The sequence below is a fragment of the Eptesicus fuscus genome, chromosome 11 (assembly GCF_027574615.1).
Source record: "Eptesicus fuscus isolate TK198812 chromosome 11, DD_ASM_mEF_20220401, whole genome shotgun sequence".
Lineage (NCBI taxonomy): Eukaryota > Metazoa > Chordata > Mammalia > Chiroptera > Vespertilionidae > Eptesicus > Eptesicus fuscus.
In genome coordinates this window covers 79,822,567-79,842,679 of record NC_072483.1, presented here as the reverse complement: position 1 = coordinate 79,842,679, position 20,113 = coordinate 79,822,567, and the positions used below count along the sequence as shown (strand labels likewise).

The 20,113-nt window shown below is 44.1% G+C and overlaps 1 protein-coding gene across 5 annotated transcripts in view; it reads right to left on the bottom strand.

Annotated features, from left to right (window-relative positions):
- PLEKHM3 (pleckstrin homology domain containing M3) overlaps positions 1-20,113 on the bottom strand; it is a 146,328-nt gene that overhangs the window by 110,789 nt on the left and 15,426 nt on the right. For all 5 annotated transcript variants that reach the window (XM_008145227.3, XM_054723175.1, XM_054723176.1 and 2 more), the window contains exon 2: positions 18,544-19,476. In XM_008145227.3, the coding sequence (XP_008143449.2) occupies positions 18,544-19,476 (933 nt within the window). The remainder of the gene's footprint in view (positions 1-18,543; positions 19,477-20,113) is intronic.

The following is a 20,113-nucleotide window of genomic DNA, read 5'->3' as shown; positions in this document are numbered from 1 at the left end:
TTGCTGCTGATTGAAATTATAAGGCAGCATGCCAGGGGTCCCCTAAACCTATCTCTTGCTTCAACAGTGTTTGGAAAGAACAGACCTGGGGAGTCCCTCTTCTTCCACCCTCCAAACTCCTTTCCAGTCCCCGTCTCCAAAACCATCTTGTCAGCCATCCTCTGTCTCCAGGACCAACTGGCACAGACTTTTGTGATTAGCTCCTTATTATCGAACACCCATGAGCTCCCAGATTTAGCAGAATTATTCCACCCAGGAGGAGGCCACCACCAACCACCTGGTCAACCTGCATCTATGGGCCTCCTATGCCTACCTCTCTCTGGGCTTGTGTTTCCACCATGTGGCTCTGGAGGGCATGGGCCACTTCTGTGAGTTGAGCAAGGAGAAGCACAAAAGCATCCAGCCTCTTGTAAAAATGCAAAACGGCGGCCACATCCTTTTCCAGGACATGCAGAAGCCGTCCCAAGATGAGTGGGGAAGAGCCATGAACGCCATGAAGCCACCATGGCCCGGGAGAAAACTGAGCCTAGTGTTTTGGGGTGTGTGCACCGGGGTTCTGCCCGTACTGACCTCCATCTCTGTGACTTCCTGGAGAGTCACTTCCTACATGAGGAGGTGAACCTCATCAGGAAGGTGGGTGAGCATCTGACTAACCTGTGCAGGCTGGGCTGGGTGAATATATCTTGGGAAGGCTCACCCTCAAGCAGGACTAGGACCTCCGGAGCCTAGTAGGCTTTGAGGGGCCCCTCTGGTGGCACCCCCTTGATGTCAGAGCTCCTGCCCCCTGCAGCCACTAGGCAGTGTTTACCACCCTGGAGCCCTCTCCCAAGCCGTGGACCAACTAAAAACAATAAAGCTTTTTTGCAGCAAAAAAGAAAAAAAAAAAAGGAAGAAAGAAAATATAAACTAAAGACTTTCTACTCTTGCTAAACTCTATAATGTTTGTTTGTTCAAGCTCACGGAATGTTAAGATTATAAATCTTATTAAATAAATTAATAAATACCAAGTAGACTCCAACTCAAGTTGAGAAGTGTCAAGATTTATTAGTCTTTCGGGTAAACAATGATTGAGAACCTAAAGTCAATATTTAGTCAAAATTTATCTTGAAAGGCAATAAATCTTGATTTTTGCTAAGGGAAGTAAGTAAATATGTTCACTGCTCTAGAGACTCTGACTGCTTTTCTACGTACTAAATAGCTACCTTCCTTGATTTATAAATATAACAATCTGTGACACATATTTTCACTTCCAAAGAAATAATTTGAGTTGTTTAGTTACTTTCAATTTTTCTTACGATCAGATGCTTCAATACTGGCATTTATAGTAGGGTAAGATAAGAAAAGCTTAATAATGAAATGCTACCAATTCACCATCTAGTATATTGAAATCAGTCTAAATTTAGTATTTTCTCATACTTGTTTTCCTCTCAGACTTTCTCATTAACTTCTGTCCCCATCTGCTCTTTCCCCAAAGACTTTCAAGAAAATGGTAGGCAATTTAAAATGGAAATTATAAATAGGAAAAGGGGCAAATGTATTTCTACACAGTGCACACTATATGCCAGGCACTGTTATACACACTTCACACTCACACACACACACAAATCTCACCAATTCTATGAGGTAGGTAGTATCCCTTTTTATAAGTGAAGAAACTAAAGCAGAAGGTGATAAACTCATTCTGCCCATGGGTGTACATCTGACAAAAAAGGCAGGGCCTCACGGAACTGGCTGGTGTGTGGCACTTTGTGAGTGAGTAACACAGTGAACTAATAGGTGAATTTCCACGTGGCTATCTCCTTTGGGGGATATTATAAAAATTGTCTGCTGTGGATGACAATATGACAAGCACAGAAAATATGAATCAACTATACAAAAATACATAAATTAGTTCATTAGTGACTCAGCTTTGGACCTCACAAGCAGTAGCATCATCTCTGAATATGAAGTTTGGGGGGAGGGGGCAAGAATACAAATCTATAAGGTGGGAAGCAGAAGATAAGAGAGGCGCAAAGGAGAAAGCAGTCTGTCTAATTGTGGAGATAGAGGACGAGGACGGCTGTGTGGACACAGGGACATTCCAGCTGGGCCTTAAAGCAAAAAGATTTTGACAAATGAAAGTTCAAGTCAGAAAAATGGGAGCACGCTTGGAAAACACTGACTTTTCCAGTTGTCTGAAGCTCACTGTAGCCAGAGGGATGTGGGGAGAGCTTTGAAGGATGAACTGAGGCTAGAACCTAAGGATCCGAGATGCTCATGGGAAGGAGTCTGAACTAATCAATAAGATACAGGACCAGCTAGGGTGGTTTGAAGCAGAACAGCAACCTCAGCTTTGGAAAGATTAACTGGCAAGAAGACACTGGAAGCGGAGGAACCGTTGGTAAGATAGTGCATCAGTCTGAGCTTGAGTAAGTGTGGGAGCCCCCAGGGGGAAAAGGAGGAAATACTATGGAGATAAAGAGCATGGCAAGGGGCTCCTCAAAGATGCCCAGGATGTGCTGAGCTTGCGACTATTACTGAGAAATCTATCGGTCAGAAGAGAGCTTTGGGGGAGGAACTGTCGTTTGTTTGAAACATTCATTTAAAAAAAATAGAGTTCAAAAATATGAGCTAGCAGATCAACTGATGCCTAAAGCTCCACTGATGGAAAACAATTCCCTTTTATTGTACAAATCAGTTTGAATTCGATTTCCTGTTACTTATGACTGAAAGCATCTCATAGATTTACACTGAATGATGGTGGGTGAGGGTTCCATTTCTATAACCTACTTTTACTTAAAGCTACCCGTTACGATGCTGAGGTCTTATCATGAGCCATTAGGAGGTCTGAAATAACCGACATGCGTTTCAGTAAGAAGACACTTATTCATTCATACAGAGGTGCGGGAGAGCAGCGCGAGGAAGCGAAGACAGTTAGTCGCTCTTGTTTCTTGACAGCACAGTGTCACCACCAGGGGAGACTTCTGTCCCAACGGGACATCTGCAACATCAAGAGACATCTTTGGTTTCCACAAAGGGGTGAGTCAGAGTAGCTACTGGCACCTAATGGATAGAGACCAGAAATGTTTCTAAACATCCTCAATTCATAGGGCAGCCTCCCACAACAAAGAATTATCTGGTACAAAATGTCAACAGTGTCACTGTTGGAAAACCCCGAGACTGTACAAAGACGAGTGAGCAAAGTAAGTGATTACTTAAATCACTTTTCTCCACAAGCGAGGGACATACCATCCACTACGGGGAGGGAAAAAGCCCTTTCACCAGCTCTACCTCCTTCCCTCCAGAAGACCAGTCATGCTGCCAGGCTGGAGCAAAGAGGTGCCATCAGAGGGAGGCACTGCCCTCTAGACCACCTGCAGTAACACAGCGCCCAGCTCGAGGCTCTTCCCTTCACAAGTGGATCCTTCTGGTGAAACCCTTGCCTACGAATAACTCTTACTTGAAAAACAACTGCAGAATCAGAAGAGGCCAAACTAAGCTGATTATTTTAGACATGAAAACAGCCAGTGGTGGGACTAACGCTCCTCTACCACCAGGTACCCCCTACTCTGTCAGTTCTCCCTTAGACGTGGGACCCCTGCAGTCCGGGACAGGAATGGAAGGTCAGCCTCACCGTCCTTGTAACGAGGCAAATGCTGGGCCGGCTACTTGGAACTTACACAGAGAGTTTTGGGGGAAGTTGTCTTACTAAATAAACTCTTACTGGGTGGATCAGAGCCTGAGGCCAAAGGAAAAATCAGCCCTACTGTCCTGTCTCTATTTAAAATTTTATCTTTTGTTCTTCGTGGATTTTTTTGGAATTATTTTTGATTGTTAAATAGTGTTACATTAAAATATGACTTATCTTGATGAAACCGGTTTGGCTCAGTGGATAGAGCGTCGGCCTGCGGACAGAAAGGTCCCAGGTTCGATTCCGGTCAAGGTCATGTACCTTGGTTGCAGGCACATCCCCAGTAGGGGGTGTGCAAGAGGCAGCTAATCGATGTTTCTCTCTCATCGATGTTTCTAACTCTCTATCTCTCTCCCTTCCTCTCTGTAAAAAATCAATAAAATATATTTAAAAATATATATATGACTTATCTTGATGACTGAGGGTTTTTGGCATCCCCTTAAATTTTGTGCCCAAAGCGAGTGCCTCACTCCCCTCACCCTGGTCCCAGCCCTGCTCTGCACCCTTTTTTCTCACAGAGAATCCATTGTCTGCCCCAGCTACGTTCTTGCTACACTGATTTTCCCTGGCATTAACATTGCATTAAGCCTGCACTAACTCGTCAGTGATTCCCTCCTTACAGCTCTACCCTGGTTGCTTCAAAAGTCAATGACCGCTTATTGCCTGGGAAATTCGGGTTCCCTTTCTGGTTTACCTGAAAAGCAACCTCTCTTTCCTCACTGTCTCCTTCCAGCCTGTGGGACACAGACGTCCCTGCATAGCTCAGCCTCTTCCAGCTGGAGTTTCTGCCACATACACTGTCCCGCCACTTCTCTCTCACGTCACTCCCCATTCTTAATGCTTGTTTCTCTCTCCTGCTATTTTGTGAGTCTCATCTCTTTGAACTTGGCAGTATCTTTAAAACACAACCTTTCCTCTTTGCTAAAACCTCCATGACAGCATCTCTTAGAGTAATTTCCCCTTGAGCTATTTTAGTAATGACAACAATTTCATAAAATTAAAGTCATGAGAGTGGATGTGAATAGTGCTAGAAATAGTCTCAAAGTGAAAAGACCACTTTCATCAGCTTCCTTCAAATCCACGCTTGAATTTCTTCATTTTCAACCCAAACCGAATTCTTCGTGTTCTAGAAGACTTGAGGACTGCCTGGGTCCACTGTATTCCTTCTTCTTTTCCCTCAAGCCTTCTTTGGCCTGCTTTCCACGCTTTTCTGTCTCTCTAAAAACACAGGTTTGGCCCTGGCTGGGTTGTTCAGTGGTTACAGCTCCACCCTGTGGACTGAAGGGTCCAGGGTCCGATTCCCGGTCAAGGGCATGTTCCTCAGTTTCGGGTTTGACCCCAGTCAGGGAGTGTACGAGAGGCAACCCACCGATGTGTCTCTCTCATGTCGATGTTTCTCCCTCTCTCTCTCTTTCCCCCCTCTCACCTCCCTCCCTTCTACTCTATCTGAAAATCAATGGGGAAAAAATATCCTTGGGTGAGGATTAAAAAAACACACACACAAAAAAACCCCACACAGGTTTTCGATCACTTCCAAAGGTAATCTTTGAACCACAGATTTAGTATTTGAAGAAAGGCTGCTTATATCAGGATACTTAGAAGTGGTAGGTGGGACACCCTTATTTCCTGGTCCTCGTATTGCCACTCAAAAGGAATTTCCTAGAGTAATATATCCCCAGCTTCTCTCCCATCGCTTACCCAGCCTTCCTCACAAATGGAAAAGTAAGGTATCTGACTGGTGAGGTCGAAGGACCTGGCCTGCTCAGCCTCGCCTGCAGGAAGCAGGGCGTTGGGGACTGACTCCAGCTGTGAATAAGCCTATCAAATGTAAGGGTCTAGTATGTGATCCATACACAATCATGTGGCTAGCGTGGTCTCCATCTTCCTCACCCCTGGGAGCTGAATGAAGAGGTCAGATTTTCAACCCTGCAAAGCCCCTGGAAGGATGGTGGCTCACACAGACAGCACCCAGGAACCCGTGGGGAAGTAAGGGGAAGGCAACCAGGCCACCGGAACAGGGGTGTCAGTGGGTGAAGATCCCCGAGCTGAGGATCGTACCGGAAAACTGGGCTCAGGAGGAGGCCAGGGCAACCCTCTGCTTTATGGGGCACCTTCCACTCGGTTAAAATTCTTCATCCTACCATGGATGAGACACATAGTTTTCCTCAAGGTTTCCCATCCATTGTTAGACCACAATTAGACTTCTGATCATCTAAGAAATCACTTGGGGAACCTCTCATATTTTCTGGGGGGGAATGCAGTGATGTACAATATTACTAAATTAAGATTGGGCACTTTTTGGTTTGGCCGATACTTTGTAACATTTGAATGGTATCAAGGTAGTTTAATCTTCCCTCAAGTTATAGTGTCGAAGATGCTGACCCGAAAGACTGTGAAAAGGCTGGCTCGGGACTGTGTAATCAACCAAGGCAGGGCTATAAACGGAAGACCGAGCTTGTACTCCTAATGTACTCCTTATCCCACTGAGTGTAGGTGCTTCCCAGCCACCAAGTCATGTGTGACTACTACTCTGTCTGGGCTAAAGTCTGGGGGCTGAAAAGAACATGTTTATTGGTAAAGATGGAGAAAGAGACCAAGACTTTCCAACTAAGTCTATCCTCTGCCAAAGGTAAGGGCTGGTGATTGGAAGGGGAAGTGATTTTCAGCAAAGCCTTTGATTCAGCCCCCACCTGATTTACTTTACTGAAAAAAATGAGGACACAACCTTGGTACATAACTGGCTAGAATGTGATTTTTAGCATGGTGACGACAGCAATATTGTATTACATACTTGAAAGTTTCTAAGACGGTAGATCTTAAAAATTCTCACCACACACACACACACACACACACACACAACTAAGTGAAGTGACGAGTGTGTTAACTAACCTTATTGTGGTATTCATTTTGCAGGATCTATGCTTAGCAAAGCATCACACTGCACACCTTACACATACACAATATTACATCAGTAATATCTCAATATACCTGGGGATCTAATGTACAGCATGATGACCACAGTTAACAATACTGTATTGTATATTGGACAGTTGATAATAGAATGTCTTATTCTCACAAAAAAACAAAAAAATGTTCACTACATGAGGTGATGTCTTAGCCAGCTTTAACATGGCAATCATCTCACAATATATACGCATATCAGATCACCACACTGTACACCTTAGAGATACACAATGTTATTTGTCAGTGATAACTCCATAAGGCTGGGGAAAAGGAAAGAATGTGATTTTCAATCTTTTGAAAATTGATACAAGCCTGCATGTCTTTGGCTTTGGAATCCTAGTTCCCTTCTATAAGTGGTGTATAGCACACACTGAATCATTTTCAGTGAAAGCTAATACATAAAATTCATTTTGTCCGTCACCTTTATAATATCCTTTAAAAAAGAAAATGCTCACTATTTTTAAGCCAAGATTTGAAAGTGGGGATCATAAAGTCACCGGATGTGCACATCATCCCACCGCCAATTAAGGGGCCCTGGGAGGCTCCAGCCAAGGCGGGCAGCCCAGAGCCAGCCAGATTCTTGGTTGCTTCTGAAGCTGCTTGGTCCCAGGAAGACCCAAAAAGATACCACTAGAAATCTTCCCTCCCCTGTGGGTGCAGTCAGTGCTGGAGGGCGCACACCAGTGGCTGACTGGAAAGGAGGGAACCGGATGAGTGAGGGAGAGAGTGACCGGAAGACAAGAGTTGAACGTGAGTAGGGGACAGGAGTCAAATCATTTGGGGTAACTGTAAGGATGCTCATCTTGCCAAAAGATGTGGGGAGCTGCTGAAGGACTGTAAAGAGAGGTCTACCAGGGTCCATCTGAATTTTAATAAGCTCACATGCTCTGCAGTTAAGACAAGACTTGGGAAGGTTAGACTGGCAGCAGGAAGACTGGTTAGAAGACCACTGTAGTTGTCTTGGTGAAAGACGATCCAACTGGTAGCAAAGAGAGTGAGAGAGATCAAGGCTATCTCAAAATTCAAATGCTGCCCTAGCCAAAAGCTGCCCTAGCCGGCTTGGCTCAGTGAATAGTGTGTCGGCCTTCGAACTGAAGGGTCATGGGTTTGATTCCGGTCAAGGGCATATGCCTGGATTTCGGGCTCAATCCCCAGTAGGGGGCGTGCAGGAGGCAGCTGATCAACGATTCTCTCTCATTGATGTTTCTATCTCTCTCTCCCTCTACCTTCCTCTCTGAAATCAATGAAAATATATATTTTTTAATTAAATGCTTATCAAGCATAAAATAAAACTAATCGGAATATTAGAATGTATTAAAAAGGATGTGGGTAACGTCTTGAACTAATCTCTTCTTTCGTCTGTATGCACAGCTGGGTAGAACCCTATGAGAATATCATTGCAGTTTCCAGAATATAAGGAAGACATGGAAACCTGGAGATTATCAGCAAATGTTGGACATATGTAGAAGAAACAATTGAAGGAAGTGTGCTTAATAACCCAGAGAAAACTGAAGTATGACTTGGTTCATTCACTAAGAACATTCTATGGGACAGCTCGAACTTTGTATGCAATCAAATCAACGGGAAAGTTTGTTAAATCTGTAGGCCCGATCCCAGAGATCCTGACTTCAACAGGGAAGAGTCCAACCAAGGCTCCCCACGTCACCCTCATGAAACCGATATAAATGGTGCTCTGACCACACTTTGAAAAGTGCTGGGTCCTGCTCTCAAGTCAGACAAAAGTTATAGGCCCAGGACAGGAGTCCAGGAAAGCGGAGGGGGTGGGGTCATGCAAGAGGAATGCTCAATTCTACCTGGGGATTAGAGTAAGGTGGGGGCAGGGTAGTCAAGGGAGATTTGGAAGGAAGTCTTTAAGGGTGTAAAGGATTTTCCACACCCAGAAGTCTTCAACAAAGCATAATACAAAACTGTACCCAGAAGATTGCTTGTCTTCCCTCTGCTCAGTTCATTGCTTTGCAGGCCTGCTCCATTTTTTATCTGCAACATGTAAAGAAGTTTCATGCTCTGTTTTTTATTAATGTGATTTAATTAAAACATTTTCTATGTTAACATATTTCAAAGCATAAAGACCAGTATACAGTCATATTTTCTGCTGCTAAAATTAACTTTTAGTTTACCCCAACACCTAAATTTCTGGGACTACATGTGATCCATGTTTGTTGAATGAATGAATGAATGAATGAATGATTGGATGAAAACAGTATCTCGGAAGGTGGGTAGGTGAAAAGAGATCAACCAAACAACTTGTATGCATTTATGCATAACTCATGGACACAGACAATAAAGTGGTGAAGGCGGGACGGGTTACAAGAGGTCAATGAGGGGAAAAGGGGAGACATATATAATACTTCCGACAATAGAGATTAAAAATTAATATTTGATAATAAAAATTTAAAAAAGAAAATAGTAATGCGAGAAGTAAAATGGGCATCACTATACTATTAGATTTCCTTATTTAGAGCTGTATTTAAAAATTGCAAGTTTTTAGTATGTTTCTGCTTTTAGGCAGAAATGGATTTTAGAAAACCTCTCAAGTAGCTCTTACTCTTAGAGGAGCCTGTGAAAGCTCAGTTTTTCAAGGAAATTAAGGAGAATATTGACAAACCCCCAGATAAGATACCCCGATCTATTCTAAAACCACACCTAGATCAATTTCTCTCCTAATGAAAGGTCAATAGATAGAAACTTTTAACTCAATGTAGAGTCCAATAGTACATTAACACTTCCTTTAGAAGTTTAGCCAGAAATGAACACATGATGAGAACTATGTTAACCATAAAGGAAGCTACAAAAAGGCACAAGAACTTTCCAGACCAAAGTATAGCAACAAAGACTGGGAGAAATGAACAGCTTAAAAAAAAAATGATAGCACAGTTATGGCCTATGAAGTTCAGGAAGGTCTATCAAAAGATCCATATCTTCTGAAATTCAAAATGATTTTATTCTTCTGAAACATATCAAAGACCGACATGTGACTTCTATGATGAGAATACCAGAAATAAATCAAAAAAGCAAATTTATGTCCTATAAAATCAAAGAGCCTACTTATATAAAGTGATCAAATCTCTCTGAATTTTAGAATGTGAAATAGTTCAACCCAAATTATATAACATTGTTCTTCTCCCATTAAGTCACATTATTTCAGTGTGTATTTATATTCTTAATATACATTCTTTTTTATTTAAAATGATTTTCTGGACCTAGAAACAAAACTGGAAAAAAAAAGGGAGGGGGGTAAAAAGCAAAGTAATTTATCCAATGATAGACATCAGAGCCAGGAAAAAGATTTGTGTCTCCAGTCTTCTTACGTAAGTGATACTTCTACAGGTTTAAAATCTCTTCCCCAAGGAAAAAAGGTATTACTTATTAAGTGAGGTTTAAATGGAGGACCACATTAATCTAATTCTCTCTAATCTTCTGTAGACATTCACAAATTCATAGAATGAGAGATAAAAGAGACCATATAATACAAGGCCATTCCCTCTAAAATATACCAGAGAGATGGAAGTATTGGAAGAAAACTCACAAACCTTCAAGTTCAACTGTGTGCTATAATAATTACTGGTTCGTCTGGCTTCCAGTTTCCATGAGGAGACATAATGGGATTATCTTGTTCACTGTGCATCAAGTACAGGGCTTAGAACGTAGTAGGGCTTCAATAAACATTTTCAGAAGGACTGAATTAATAAATCTGACATCTTGCAGATGAGAAAACTAGCTCAGACGAGTTAAGTGACTTGCCTTGACGTCAAAACTCGAGGTCTTCCAATCTCATTGGCCAGAGCTCTTGCACTCTACTCATTTTCACCCATGACCATCAAATCTGAAGAAAAATCCATTCCCCTCTGGACATTTCTATTACCTTGGTCCAAAGAAATGACACAGAGAAAGCCTATTTCCTAAGTGGAGACAACACTTACTCTCTCCCTATTCTAGGCCATGTTTGTACGGCATGTTATTTAGTGCCTTCACTATCCTATCACATGTCAACAGATATGGCTGTTTGCTCTACAGGAGCAGCATCCATAACTGAAATGTCCAGGTCTGCCCATGGCAGAACACAATGAGAATGTGGTCTCTCCCAATTGACCTGCTGTGCATGCTTTTGATGTAACCACAGCAGCACAGATTTTTGCTTCCTGTTGCCTCATTTGTATGCCCACACGAGCTGCTGTTAGATGGAGTGTCCTCTGCCTTATATCTTTGCAGTTAACTTTCTGATATAAGTATAGGAGTGTCTATTTATCCCTACTAAATCACATCTTGTTTGGTTCATTCCTCTTGCTTATGTTTCAGAATCTGGATTCTGTCATTAAGCATATTATTTGTCCAACATAGTTTTGGTAATGCTACAAATTTGATAAGTATGCCACTGATATCTTTATCGAGGTAATTATTGTCCTATCTGGGTAAATAATAAAAATAGCTAATCCTTATATAGCACTTACTATGTGCCAGGCACAGTTCCAAGCCCTGTTAACTCATTTTAGTCTCACTAGAAACTTTTGAAGTAGATGTGATTCTTTTCTCACATGTGAGATTTCAAGATGGCGATACAGAGAGGTTAAGTAATTTACCCAGGGTCACACAGTTAGTGAGCAGCAGATCTGGAAACCCAGCCAGTCTGATTCCAAAGTCCTTGATCTTCATGACTAAGTTATGCTGCTTCTCACTATTATCATGCACCTTTCCTGACAGCCTTCTAGGCTGAAAGGGATCCATTAGTCAATAATCCTTGGGTAAAGCTGCCGATCATTCACAAAATTATATAACTGTAATTTCTGAAAACGCAAGTTTCTCTATCCTGAGGTTTTTGCCAAATGCTTTTTTTGAAAACTAAGTGCTATATAGCAGCAATTTTCAACCATTTTCATCTCATAGCACACAAAATAATTACTAAAATTCTGTGGCACATGTAATCTAACTAAAAAAAAAAATAGGTATAATTTTGATTCATTCACACTGGATAGCTATTGTTGTGTTGGCTGTTGTCACTTTTTATTTCACAATCTAAGGGAAAAGAGGTCAGGTGTTGCATGTTTTAAAAATTCTTGCGATATACCGGCTGAAAATCGCTGCTATATACCATAAACTGACCTGTCTAGTACTCCCTCATTTTCCTTTGTGCAGCCTCAACCAGACTATGAAGTCCTGGACCCAGCTCCTATCTATGCTTCTCTTATGTCTCCCACAGCACCTCCTACATGAGCACACAAGAGAAGTTCAAGTTTTATCCTGGATAGACAGGTAGTAAACGCCAAGCAGAATTTCCCGAGTTTAATACTGCAGGAAATATAAGGACGAAGTTAAAATAGGGAAGTGGGGAGAGACACCACTTCAGCTCTTCAGGTTTCAAATTCTCTACCACAGGGATTCTCTGACATAAACAGAGCAGGATGTATTGATCTCCAAGCCAATGGCCATACAAGCTTAACCCCTTATCTCCCAGTCCCATTCTCCTGCTCACCCCTTTCAAGCCCCTCATATCCTCATGGAAGGGACTCTATAAATCTTTGAGAAGCACAGCCTGTATCTCACCCCACTTGCATCTGCCAAGGAGCCTGGCAGAGCATGTGTGTGGAGTTTAATAAATGCTTGTTGAAATGAACCCTCCACCAAACTCCACTTACAGATTTTACTATCAGCAGCCCCTTCACAGTCATATTCAAGGTTGGGGGGAAATAGCCCCGGCCAGTTTGGCTCAGTGGATAGAGCACTGGCCTGCAGACTGAGGGGTCCCGGGTTTGATGCCGGTCAAGGGCACGTGAAGGAGGCAGCTGATCAATGATTCTCTCTCATCATTGATGTTTCCATCTCTCTCTCCCTCTCCCTTCCTCTCTGAAATCAATAAAAATATATTTAAAAAAATAAAAAAATACACACACACACACACATATAAGGTTGGGGGAAATAAAACTTAGCCAGTCAGGATGAATACGCACAAACTAGAACTTTCTCCTCTGGAAGATAACAGTCCAACACATTGAAAAACAAAATGACTTAGACCTTACAAGGTGAGAAGACAATAGTGGACTAAACAGTTCTAAGCTGTTTATATGTTTGGGGGAGGGGGACATATCTAAGTTTTCCTTCATTGTCCTTTTCTCCTCTAATTGGCTACCTGTCTATTCCTTAACTCAAATTTTCATCTCACTACCATTCCTAGCAAGTGGGAGACAAATTTGAAAACAGCAGTAAAGATCAGAATTGGAGATACCAAGGAAAGTCTATTTCTCTTTCTTTTTTTCTCTCATTTCCTTCAGAGACCTGGCACTTTTGCTGCTAGAGGATCTTCTGATTTTTCACATGGAAGTCAAAACAGATTTTGGCTACATTAGAACATTCCTTTTTTTCAAGAGCATAATATACAACTTTCCTTCTTAACACTTAAAAACCTACAGATCTTTCTTTATCTAGACCATCATGCATAATCAGCTCCCACATTTAATTTCCCATTTTCTTAAGAATTGCTATTCTGCATGATTTACTCCAAGGCCAATAAGTAACTATGCCCAACTCAGAAATATTGCCTACTTCCAGACTGGCAGCCATTTAACGAATAATTAACCACTCCTTACTTTCTATCAGGGATGCTTGTATTACCAGGGTAAAGGTATCCTTTATGTCTAAACAATGTCATAAAACAGGCCTTTGCCAGAAAGACACCCTCATTTATCACACGAAATGCCATGTGGTATTAACAAGGTCGATACTGTTTGTTTAACATATTTTGCTTTCATAGGGGCTTGAAATGATTTGTTTTTGCAGCTGTAACAGAGTTAAATTAGGGATTTAGCTCCGGTTGAGCTAGTTGAGCATATATAACAAATAACAACCAGGAGCTATTACTTATCTGCCTGGAGGGCTTTGGTCATCTCCCCACAATTTACGGCATCCTTGGAGTACTGAGTTACACCACAAGCAGCCAGATTCTATCCTTAAATAATCAATCCCCACTTCGCAGGAACTAAGGGGAGACTAAATAATTCAAATGTCTATTTCTTCCTCCACAACACCCACCGCCAACATATAAATGTTATTAGTGCACAGATTTTTTTTTAAGTTGAGTAATGAATTTAAGAGAAAAATCTTAGTTCAAAGACAACTTTCAGACATCCGTTCCCACAAATGAGAAACTTAAAAAAAACACTTTTTTTGACCTTAAAGCACCAATAATCAGCCCCCCTTCCTCTTTCTCTCTTCTCACACTGCTATTTTGCCTTACATGGAGCCAGGGGGAGAGGAGGAAGTTGGCTCCAAAGATAAACTTGTCAAAAGCCTGGACTACAATACTAATGCCTCTCTACCTGTTTGTGAATGTCAGCTGGGAGCAAGTTCTGAAAAGCTTTGGGGGAAAAAAGCAAGGGGAGGGGTGAGGGGGCAAAGAAAAACTAGAGGGCAATTCAAACAAAAATGAAATCTCTCTCACTCTCTCTCTCTCACACACACACACACACACACACACACACTCAGACACACAAAGAGAGGGAAAAAGTGCTCCCCCCAGCTCAGGTCCTAACAACATACTTCTTTATCAGAGGTTCATTGTCAATCAATTAGCCAAGGCAGCAGGGGTCTGTGAGGTGGGGGCTCCCGGGGAAACAATGGGCAGCCCTGTTGTATTACTATTTAATCACTTTTGCTAAATAAATAGAGCAGCCCCGAGGTGCTGTCATGTCAAGGGAATTTATAACAAAAAAAAACTTCATTTTTCATTGGTCATTCCTTTTTTCCCCTCAGGACAAGAGAGGATTATTACTGTAGCCTTAAGTTCCATCTTTGTGTTTCTTGCCTTTGATTCCCACTCGGACCCTGCCACTTTCTGGCACTAATTTGTCAGGCTGAACAAAGAGAGGATTTGTACCTCCTGTAAGGTCTCAATTAGGAATGGCTTCTGCTGTATTATGTGCCATTCAGAGAGGACACAATGCCGGTAATTACAGGAATTTGCACTAAATGGCTGAAGAATTCACAGCAAAACTTCCCCCCACCCTCCCCACCTTGGGTTTACCCCTCCCAAAGGCTGGGGGGGGGGGGGGGGGGGCGGCAGGAGGAGGAAAGCAAAAAGCTCTTAAAGCCAGAGAGACGTAATTACCAACAGCAGCCCCAAGAGGTTAAACAGCAGCCAAAGAAGTAAACCCATGAAAACTGACAGTGTGACAATGGCGAGGGATCCCCAGGGCTCACTCTTTCTTGCAGCCTCTTCCTTGTCAACTTCAGAATCGGGAACATTGCCCCGCAGTGGGCCATCCGATTTCACTTCCAGATCACAAAGCAGTAAGGAAAGGCACGCTCTAAAAGGCGAGCTTTGCGTCTCCCTGATGCAGCGTAAACGAGGCCCTGGGCCCTTTTATTTATGGTTCTGGACTCAATTGCTAGGTTTCTTGATTGCGGGGAAATTACAGGAAAAAATATCTGTGTGTACTAGTGCCAAGAAAACCTTATCTATTGAGGGGAAATCGGTATGTACACACGTGGAATTCCTGAGGAAAGCAGGGCTGCTGCTGCCTTACATGACAGCGCTCGGTGAGCAGCCCAACTTAGAAGCACTTATAGGTACCTACTTTATAAATATTTTAATAAGCCGCATAATCATTTGCCTTAGCATTAATATTTTAATAGCACAGATTCCCCATTGCCAAACACCATTTTGAATCCCAACCGGCAACTTCGCTAACAACGTGGACCTCGTCTTCTGCGGCAGACGCGTTTCTGAAAAGCTGCACTGAAGCGCCACCAAATTTTCCCTGAACACTGCTGTCCTCACCTGCTCCTCTGCTCGGAGCCTCCTGCAGCTTCAGGGTCGGTCATTAGGTTCAGCCTGGCCAAACTGCCCGGTTTTTGTAGGTCGACAATAACTCAGTATCTGCAATTTCCTACAGTCCACCTGGCATACCTCCGACAGGTCTCTAACCCCAGGTGGGCCCGCCTTCTAGAGCTCTTGCCTCAGGTGCCATTGGGCATTCACGAAGTGATTATATCAATAATGTCTGGCTTCCCTAGTGGAATGCAAGTTCCATGAGAGCAGTGCCCACGTCCACTTTCTTGCAGCTCTGACTTGCCCAGGTGCACCCATTTCAAGGCACGTGGTCAGAGACTTAAAACACAATAAATGATAGCATGGGAGAAGTTAATGTTCAAAGCATATTTTCAGAAAGAGGGAAGAGCACATGTGAAGGCTGTGGAGGCGGGACTGACCAAGGTAAGTTCCAGAACGGCGAGAAGACCACCATGGCTGGGGCTGCCCAAGCAGAGGGCGGCCACGGAGCTGAGAGGAAGTCGTGGACCAAACCGCACCTAATCAAATACAACTATAAAAAGTTCAAGCACATGCTAAGAAATATGCAGTCATGTATAAGCATGTGTTTTCAAAACCATAACCTCAGACATTTTCGGATGGTTGTGATCCATTTTCTCTGCAGGGGCACTTTAAGTTTTGAAGAATATAGAAAATTCTTCACCTACAGAAAGAATTTAGTGCAATAAGGCCAACTGCACTATTTTGTAGATTTAAAAGCCAACGTTTGTGGCTCCCTGGAATAGCAACTGAATGACATCATTAATAAAGAGCTACTCAAGTGCAATCTTCCACTTTTAAGGCTTATTCATCAAAAATATTCACAGGGGGAGGGACTAAGTGGACGTAAAAACTTACAGTCTAAAGAGGCTCACTAAAACCATGAAATATTCTGAATTAGCTTCTCCTTAAAATAACAGACAAAGCCAAGACTCAACTAAAAACAACTGACTGGACTTGCTGGCCTTCTGGAAGGTAAACATGCTATGGAACCAGCTTTTTCACCGAATGAGTGTTTTTATGAGAATGCAAAGCTGGGGGACACAAGTACTACACGGAGAAGCAGCTGGTTTAGATTAACTGTGTTTGTGAGAAACATAGATCAATTTTTAAAGTTCCATCTGCTATAATAATCCCTGATATAATGAACAGCCTCCCAAGTAATTTAAAAAACATTCCGAGTTTTGCTTAACAAGTTTCTGCCTTTTTCTTTTGAGACTCTGCCCCCTGCAGGAGATGAGGTATTCCCACCTGAGGTAGGAAGCAAGTGTTCCATGCACAGGCCAAGAAGGAAAAGGAAAACCACTCGTATCACAAAGCAACTAAGCGGAGCAGTTTCCGATGGAAGAGAGAGCAAAGAAACGGAATGAAAATGTTGGACTTGGGGCCTGGCCACACTACACAGATTAGGATTGATGTCTCCCCACCCCAAATTAAAAACCCGCTTTCGCCCTATTAAAACGCCAAACCAAAACGTGAAGGTAAAAGCTGAGCAGAACAAATGAGTTTTAGACCACCTTACCCGTCTCCTGGATTCCTCACTGGCACCCATCCCCCCTATGCTCCAACGGACCAACTGTAGTGAGCACAGCCAAGAGAGGCACCCAAAAACATGGCCCCCACAGCAGCCGCCCCAAAGTTCCACCCCTACCCATTATCTAGTCCTTTTCCTGTTCTCTTCTACTTGGCACCTTCTCCGGCTTCTCCGCTCACCTTTGCCTTTTCCTGTTTCATTTATCCACCGCCTGTGGCATGTACCCTCCGCCGGCATCTCTCCTCCCTCGGTCTGAGCGCTAGGGCGCTGCTAATGCAGCACAAAACAGCGCTCACACCCCGGGAAGCGAACTCGGGAGAGGGAGGTGAATTAGGCCACAACCAGGTGACAATCCTTATGTTACACCTGCGGCTTTTCTTCCCCCTTTACTAGAAAGTTTCCAGTTCAGCTACTCACGTCTTGAGAGCTAACCTGAGCTGTTCTCCCTGATTGCAATAACAAGCACATTTGTTGAACCTGTCAGCGATCTAAAGCCGGAGAAGTGTACTGTAATTCCAGAATGTGCACAAAGCAAGCTCTCAGTAAATTACTGTCGCCTGTCGGGACTTTGAAATATACTCCATCAACTAAGATAATCAAATACCGAAGTATCAATCATCTGTCAGGAACTGGACTGAAACCAGTGTCTCCTTATTTCAAAACCATTTTCCAGAGTCAATGGCTGGCTCACGACAGGCCTTCCCCGCCTGCGCCTGCGGGTGTATATCCTGGTCACCCAGTTCGTCTGAGTGTTTCCAACCTCTCCAACCCCACAGGCAAGCTTCTGCTTCCAGGCCTGAGGCCCTCCAGGCAAAGCAGGGACAGTTAAAGCTGCCTGCCTGCTACGTTTCTCGTCACCAATGGTGGGGGGTTTAGCAAAAGGTATACCGATTAGGTATACAGACCTGGGTTACTGCTTTGGGGAAGGCGAGAGGCCGGGGGAGAAGGGGAGAGAAGCAGGGACAGGGTTTTAAGAAACAACAGATGATTAGCCGTGACTCCACCGTCTCTCGCCTTCCATGGCGGTTCCAGAGGCCCCCACTTCCCCAGGATGAGGCACAGGCCCATCGTGACTCACAGGTCATCTACTTAGTCACCACCCACCCTCTGCATTTCTGTCGAGGCTGACTCCGTAGGTTCCACCTTAACAGGATCTGACAAGGTCATGAGCCATGGCAATGACTGACCATGGACATGTTCCTTGCCTAAGAATGTCAGGCGTCAGCTCTGGGCCTGAAGGTCTCTTAGGAGACAGCCATGGCCTCCACATTCAGTGACCTTGATTTAAGGAGGCAGAGGGAACAGAATCCCGCAGACGCAGGAGGCCTAGTCTAGTGAGGCAATGGTTTGGCCGAGCCATTGTGAGCCAATGGGGTCTCTCATCTCCGCTTCTATACTTACTTCACCAGCATGGCCTGCAGACACACAGACGCTCTAATACAGCTTTTTCGACTGCAAGGAGCTGTGACTGGCCTACTGAGGGGATCTTTAAACCGAATTCTAATTGTGAGATTCAGCACTGTGCAACGAGCTTTAGGCTCAAAGGCTGCTTCCTACCTGCACATTTGAAGCTCTGAGCAGTGAGTCCTCGTTCCAGAGACAGAGTCGTCAGGATGCTGAGGAAGCTGGTGGTCACCGACTGCCGCTTGCTCTTCCTGAGTTCGTGCCCCCCCATCGGATCCTGGGGCTTGCTCCTCAGGGTGACTTGCAGGTTTTGCTCTGAACTCCTCGCCACGTTGGCAGCGGTTTTCAGGGCTTCCATCCACTCCTGAGCCCTCTGCCGCGTCTCTGCACGGAGGCGGAGGACATCTTGGGGGAAAATGACTTGAAAGCAAGAGTCACAGTCATCCAGGTTGTCCATCTGGACAGCCAGACACACGTCCACGTTGTAGCTTAGCAGGGGGTCCTCGTCCAGCTTGCCGGGCTGAAAAGCCATGAGGTAGGCCCTGCTCAGCACGAACGTGAACGCCTTCCAGTTGTTCTGCACGGTGAGCCTGTACAGCGTCCCGGACCTGAGCACGTCCTGGTGCCGTCTGGGGCCGTCTGCGACGGGAGACCGCGCGAGCAGCTCGCTGGGCTTCTGTAAACAATGGCTCTGTGTACAGTCAAAAGGATAACCAGGCCCCGGTGAGTTTGCCAGCTCATCCTGCCGCCCCACGTCGCCAGGCACGGCGGCGTGCACGACCTCCCAGAGCTTCTGCCCCCAGTCCAAAGCCTCCCACGGGGACTCTGCCTTTAGCTGCAGCTGCGTGTTGTCATACAGAACAGTGTCCACCAGCCTGGCCTCGAGGTTGCCCAGGACAGATATGCTCTGGAAGTGGGAGAGCGGGTACGTGGCAGAGAGGCTCTGGTTGCCGCTGCTGTCGCGGCTGTAGAAGCACAGGTTGTAAGGTGAGAGTTCTGCGTAGCAGCTTTGCCAGTAGCTGTCGTGGTCCTTCCTAATCTCCAGGTAACCTTTCTTCAGAATGTTTGGGAATGCCTGCTTGTGTTCTACAAAGAAAAAAACAAGACCAAAAGAACATTGTATTCATTCACTCATATGAATAAATCGAGTGAGATGAGAAGGCAGGTGCAAGAAACCAAGTGGACCAGGAGTCGATACCTTTCTGGTTCAAACTCAACACAGTGGAGGTAATAAAATTACAAGATAGTCTTAATGTAACTGGGGAAATCTCAGGTCCAAATAACTTAACTAGGGTGGAATAAAAAGTACAAAAGTAAGAATCAGGGAGAGAATGTGACATGCAGAAGTCTGTGTGGAAAACAGAAATACTATGGGAACATGTGACTATCTGTGCCCCGGAGACCTGAGAAACAATTACACTGTGCCAGGATTTCTTGTTTTCTAGGAAACATTCTACAGAGTCCCAAATACACGAGACAGAATGTTCTTCCTGCCACCTGGCCTGACTCCCTGCTAATCCTCATCTTTCTTCGGGTGCTGAAGCCAGGCAGGGCCGACAGAAAGGACAGAGCAGGAGTGTGCTGCTCACTGATTCTGCTTCTCAGACGCCCCGTTAGTCCTCAAGGCCAGTTCATAAGCCTCCATCTTATAGCCGGTTCTCCAGACTTGACTCAACAAGCTCTCTCATTAGGTCTCTGCTTAGATAACAGTTCTCACCTCTGA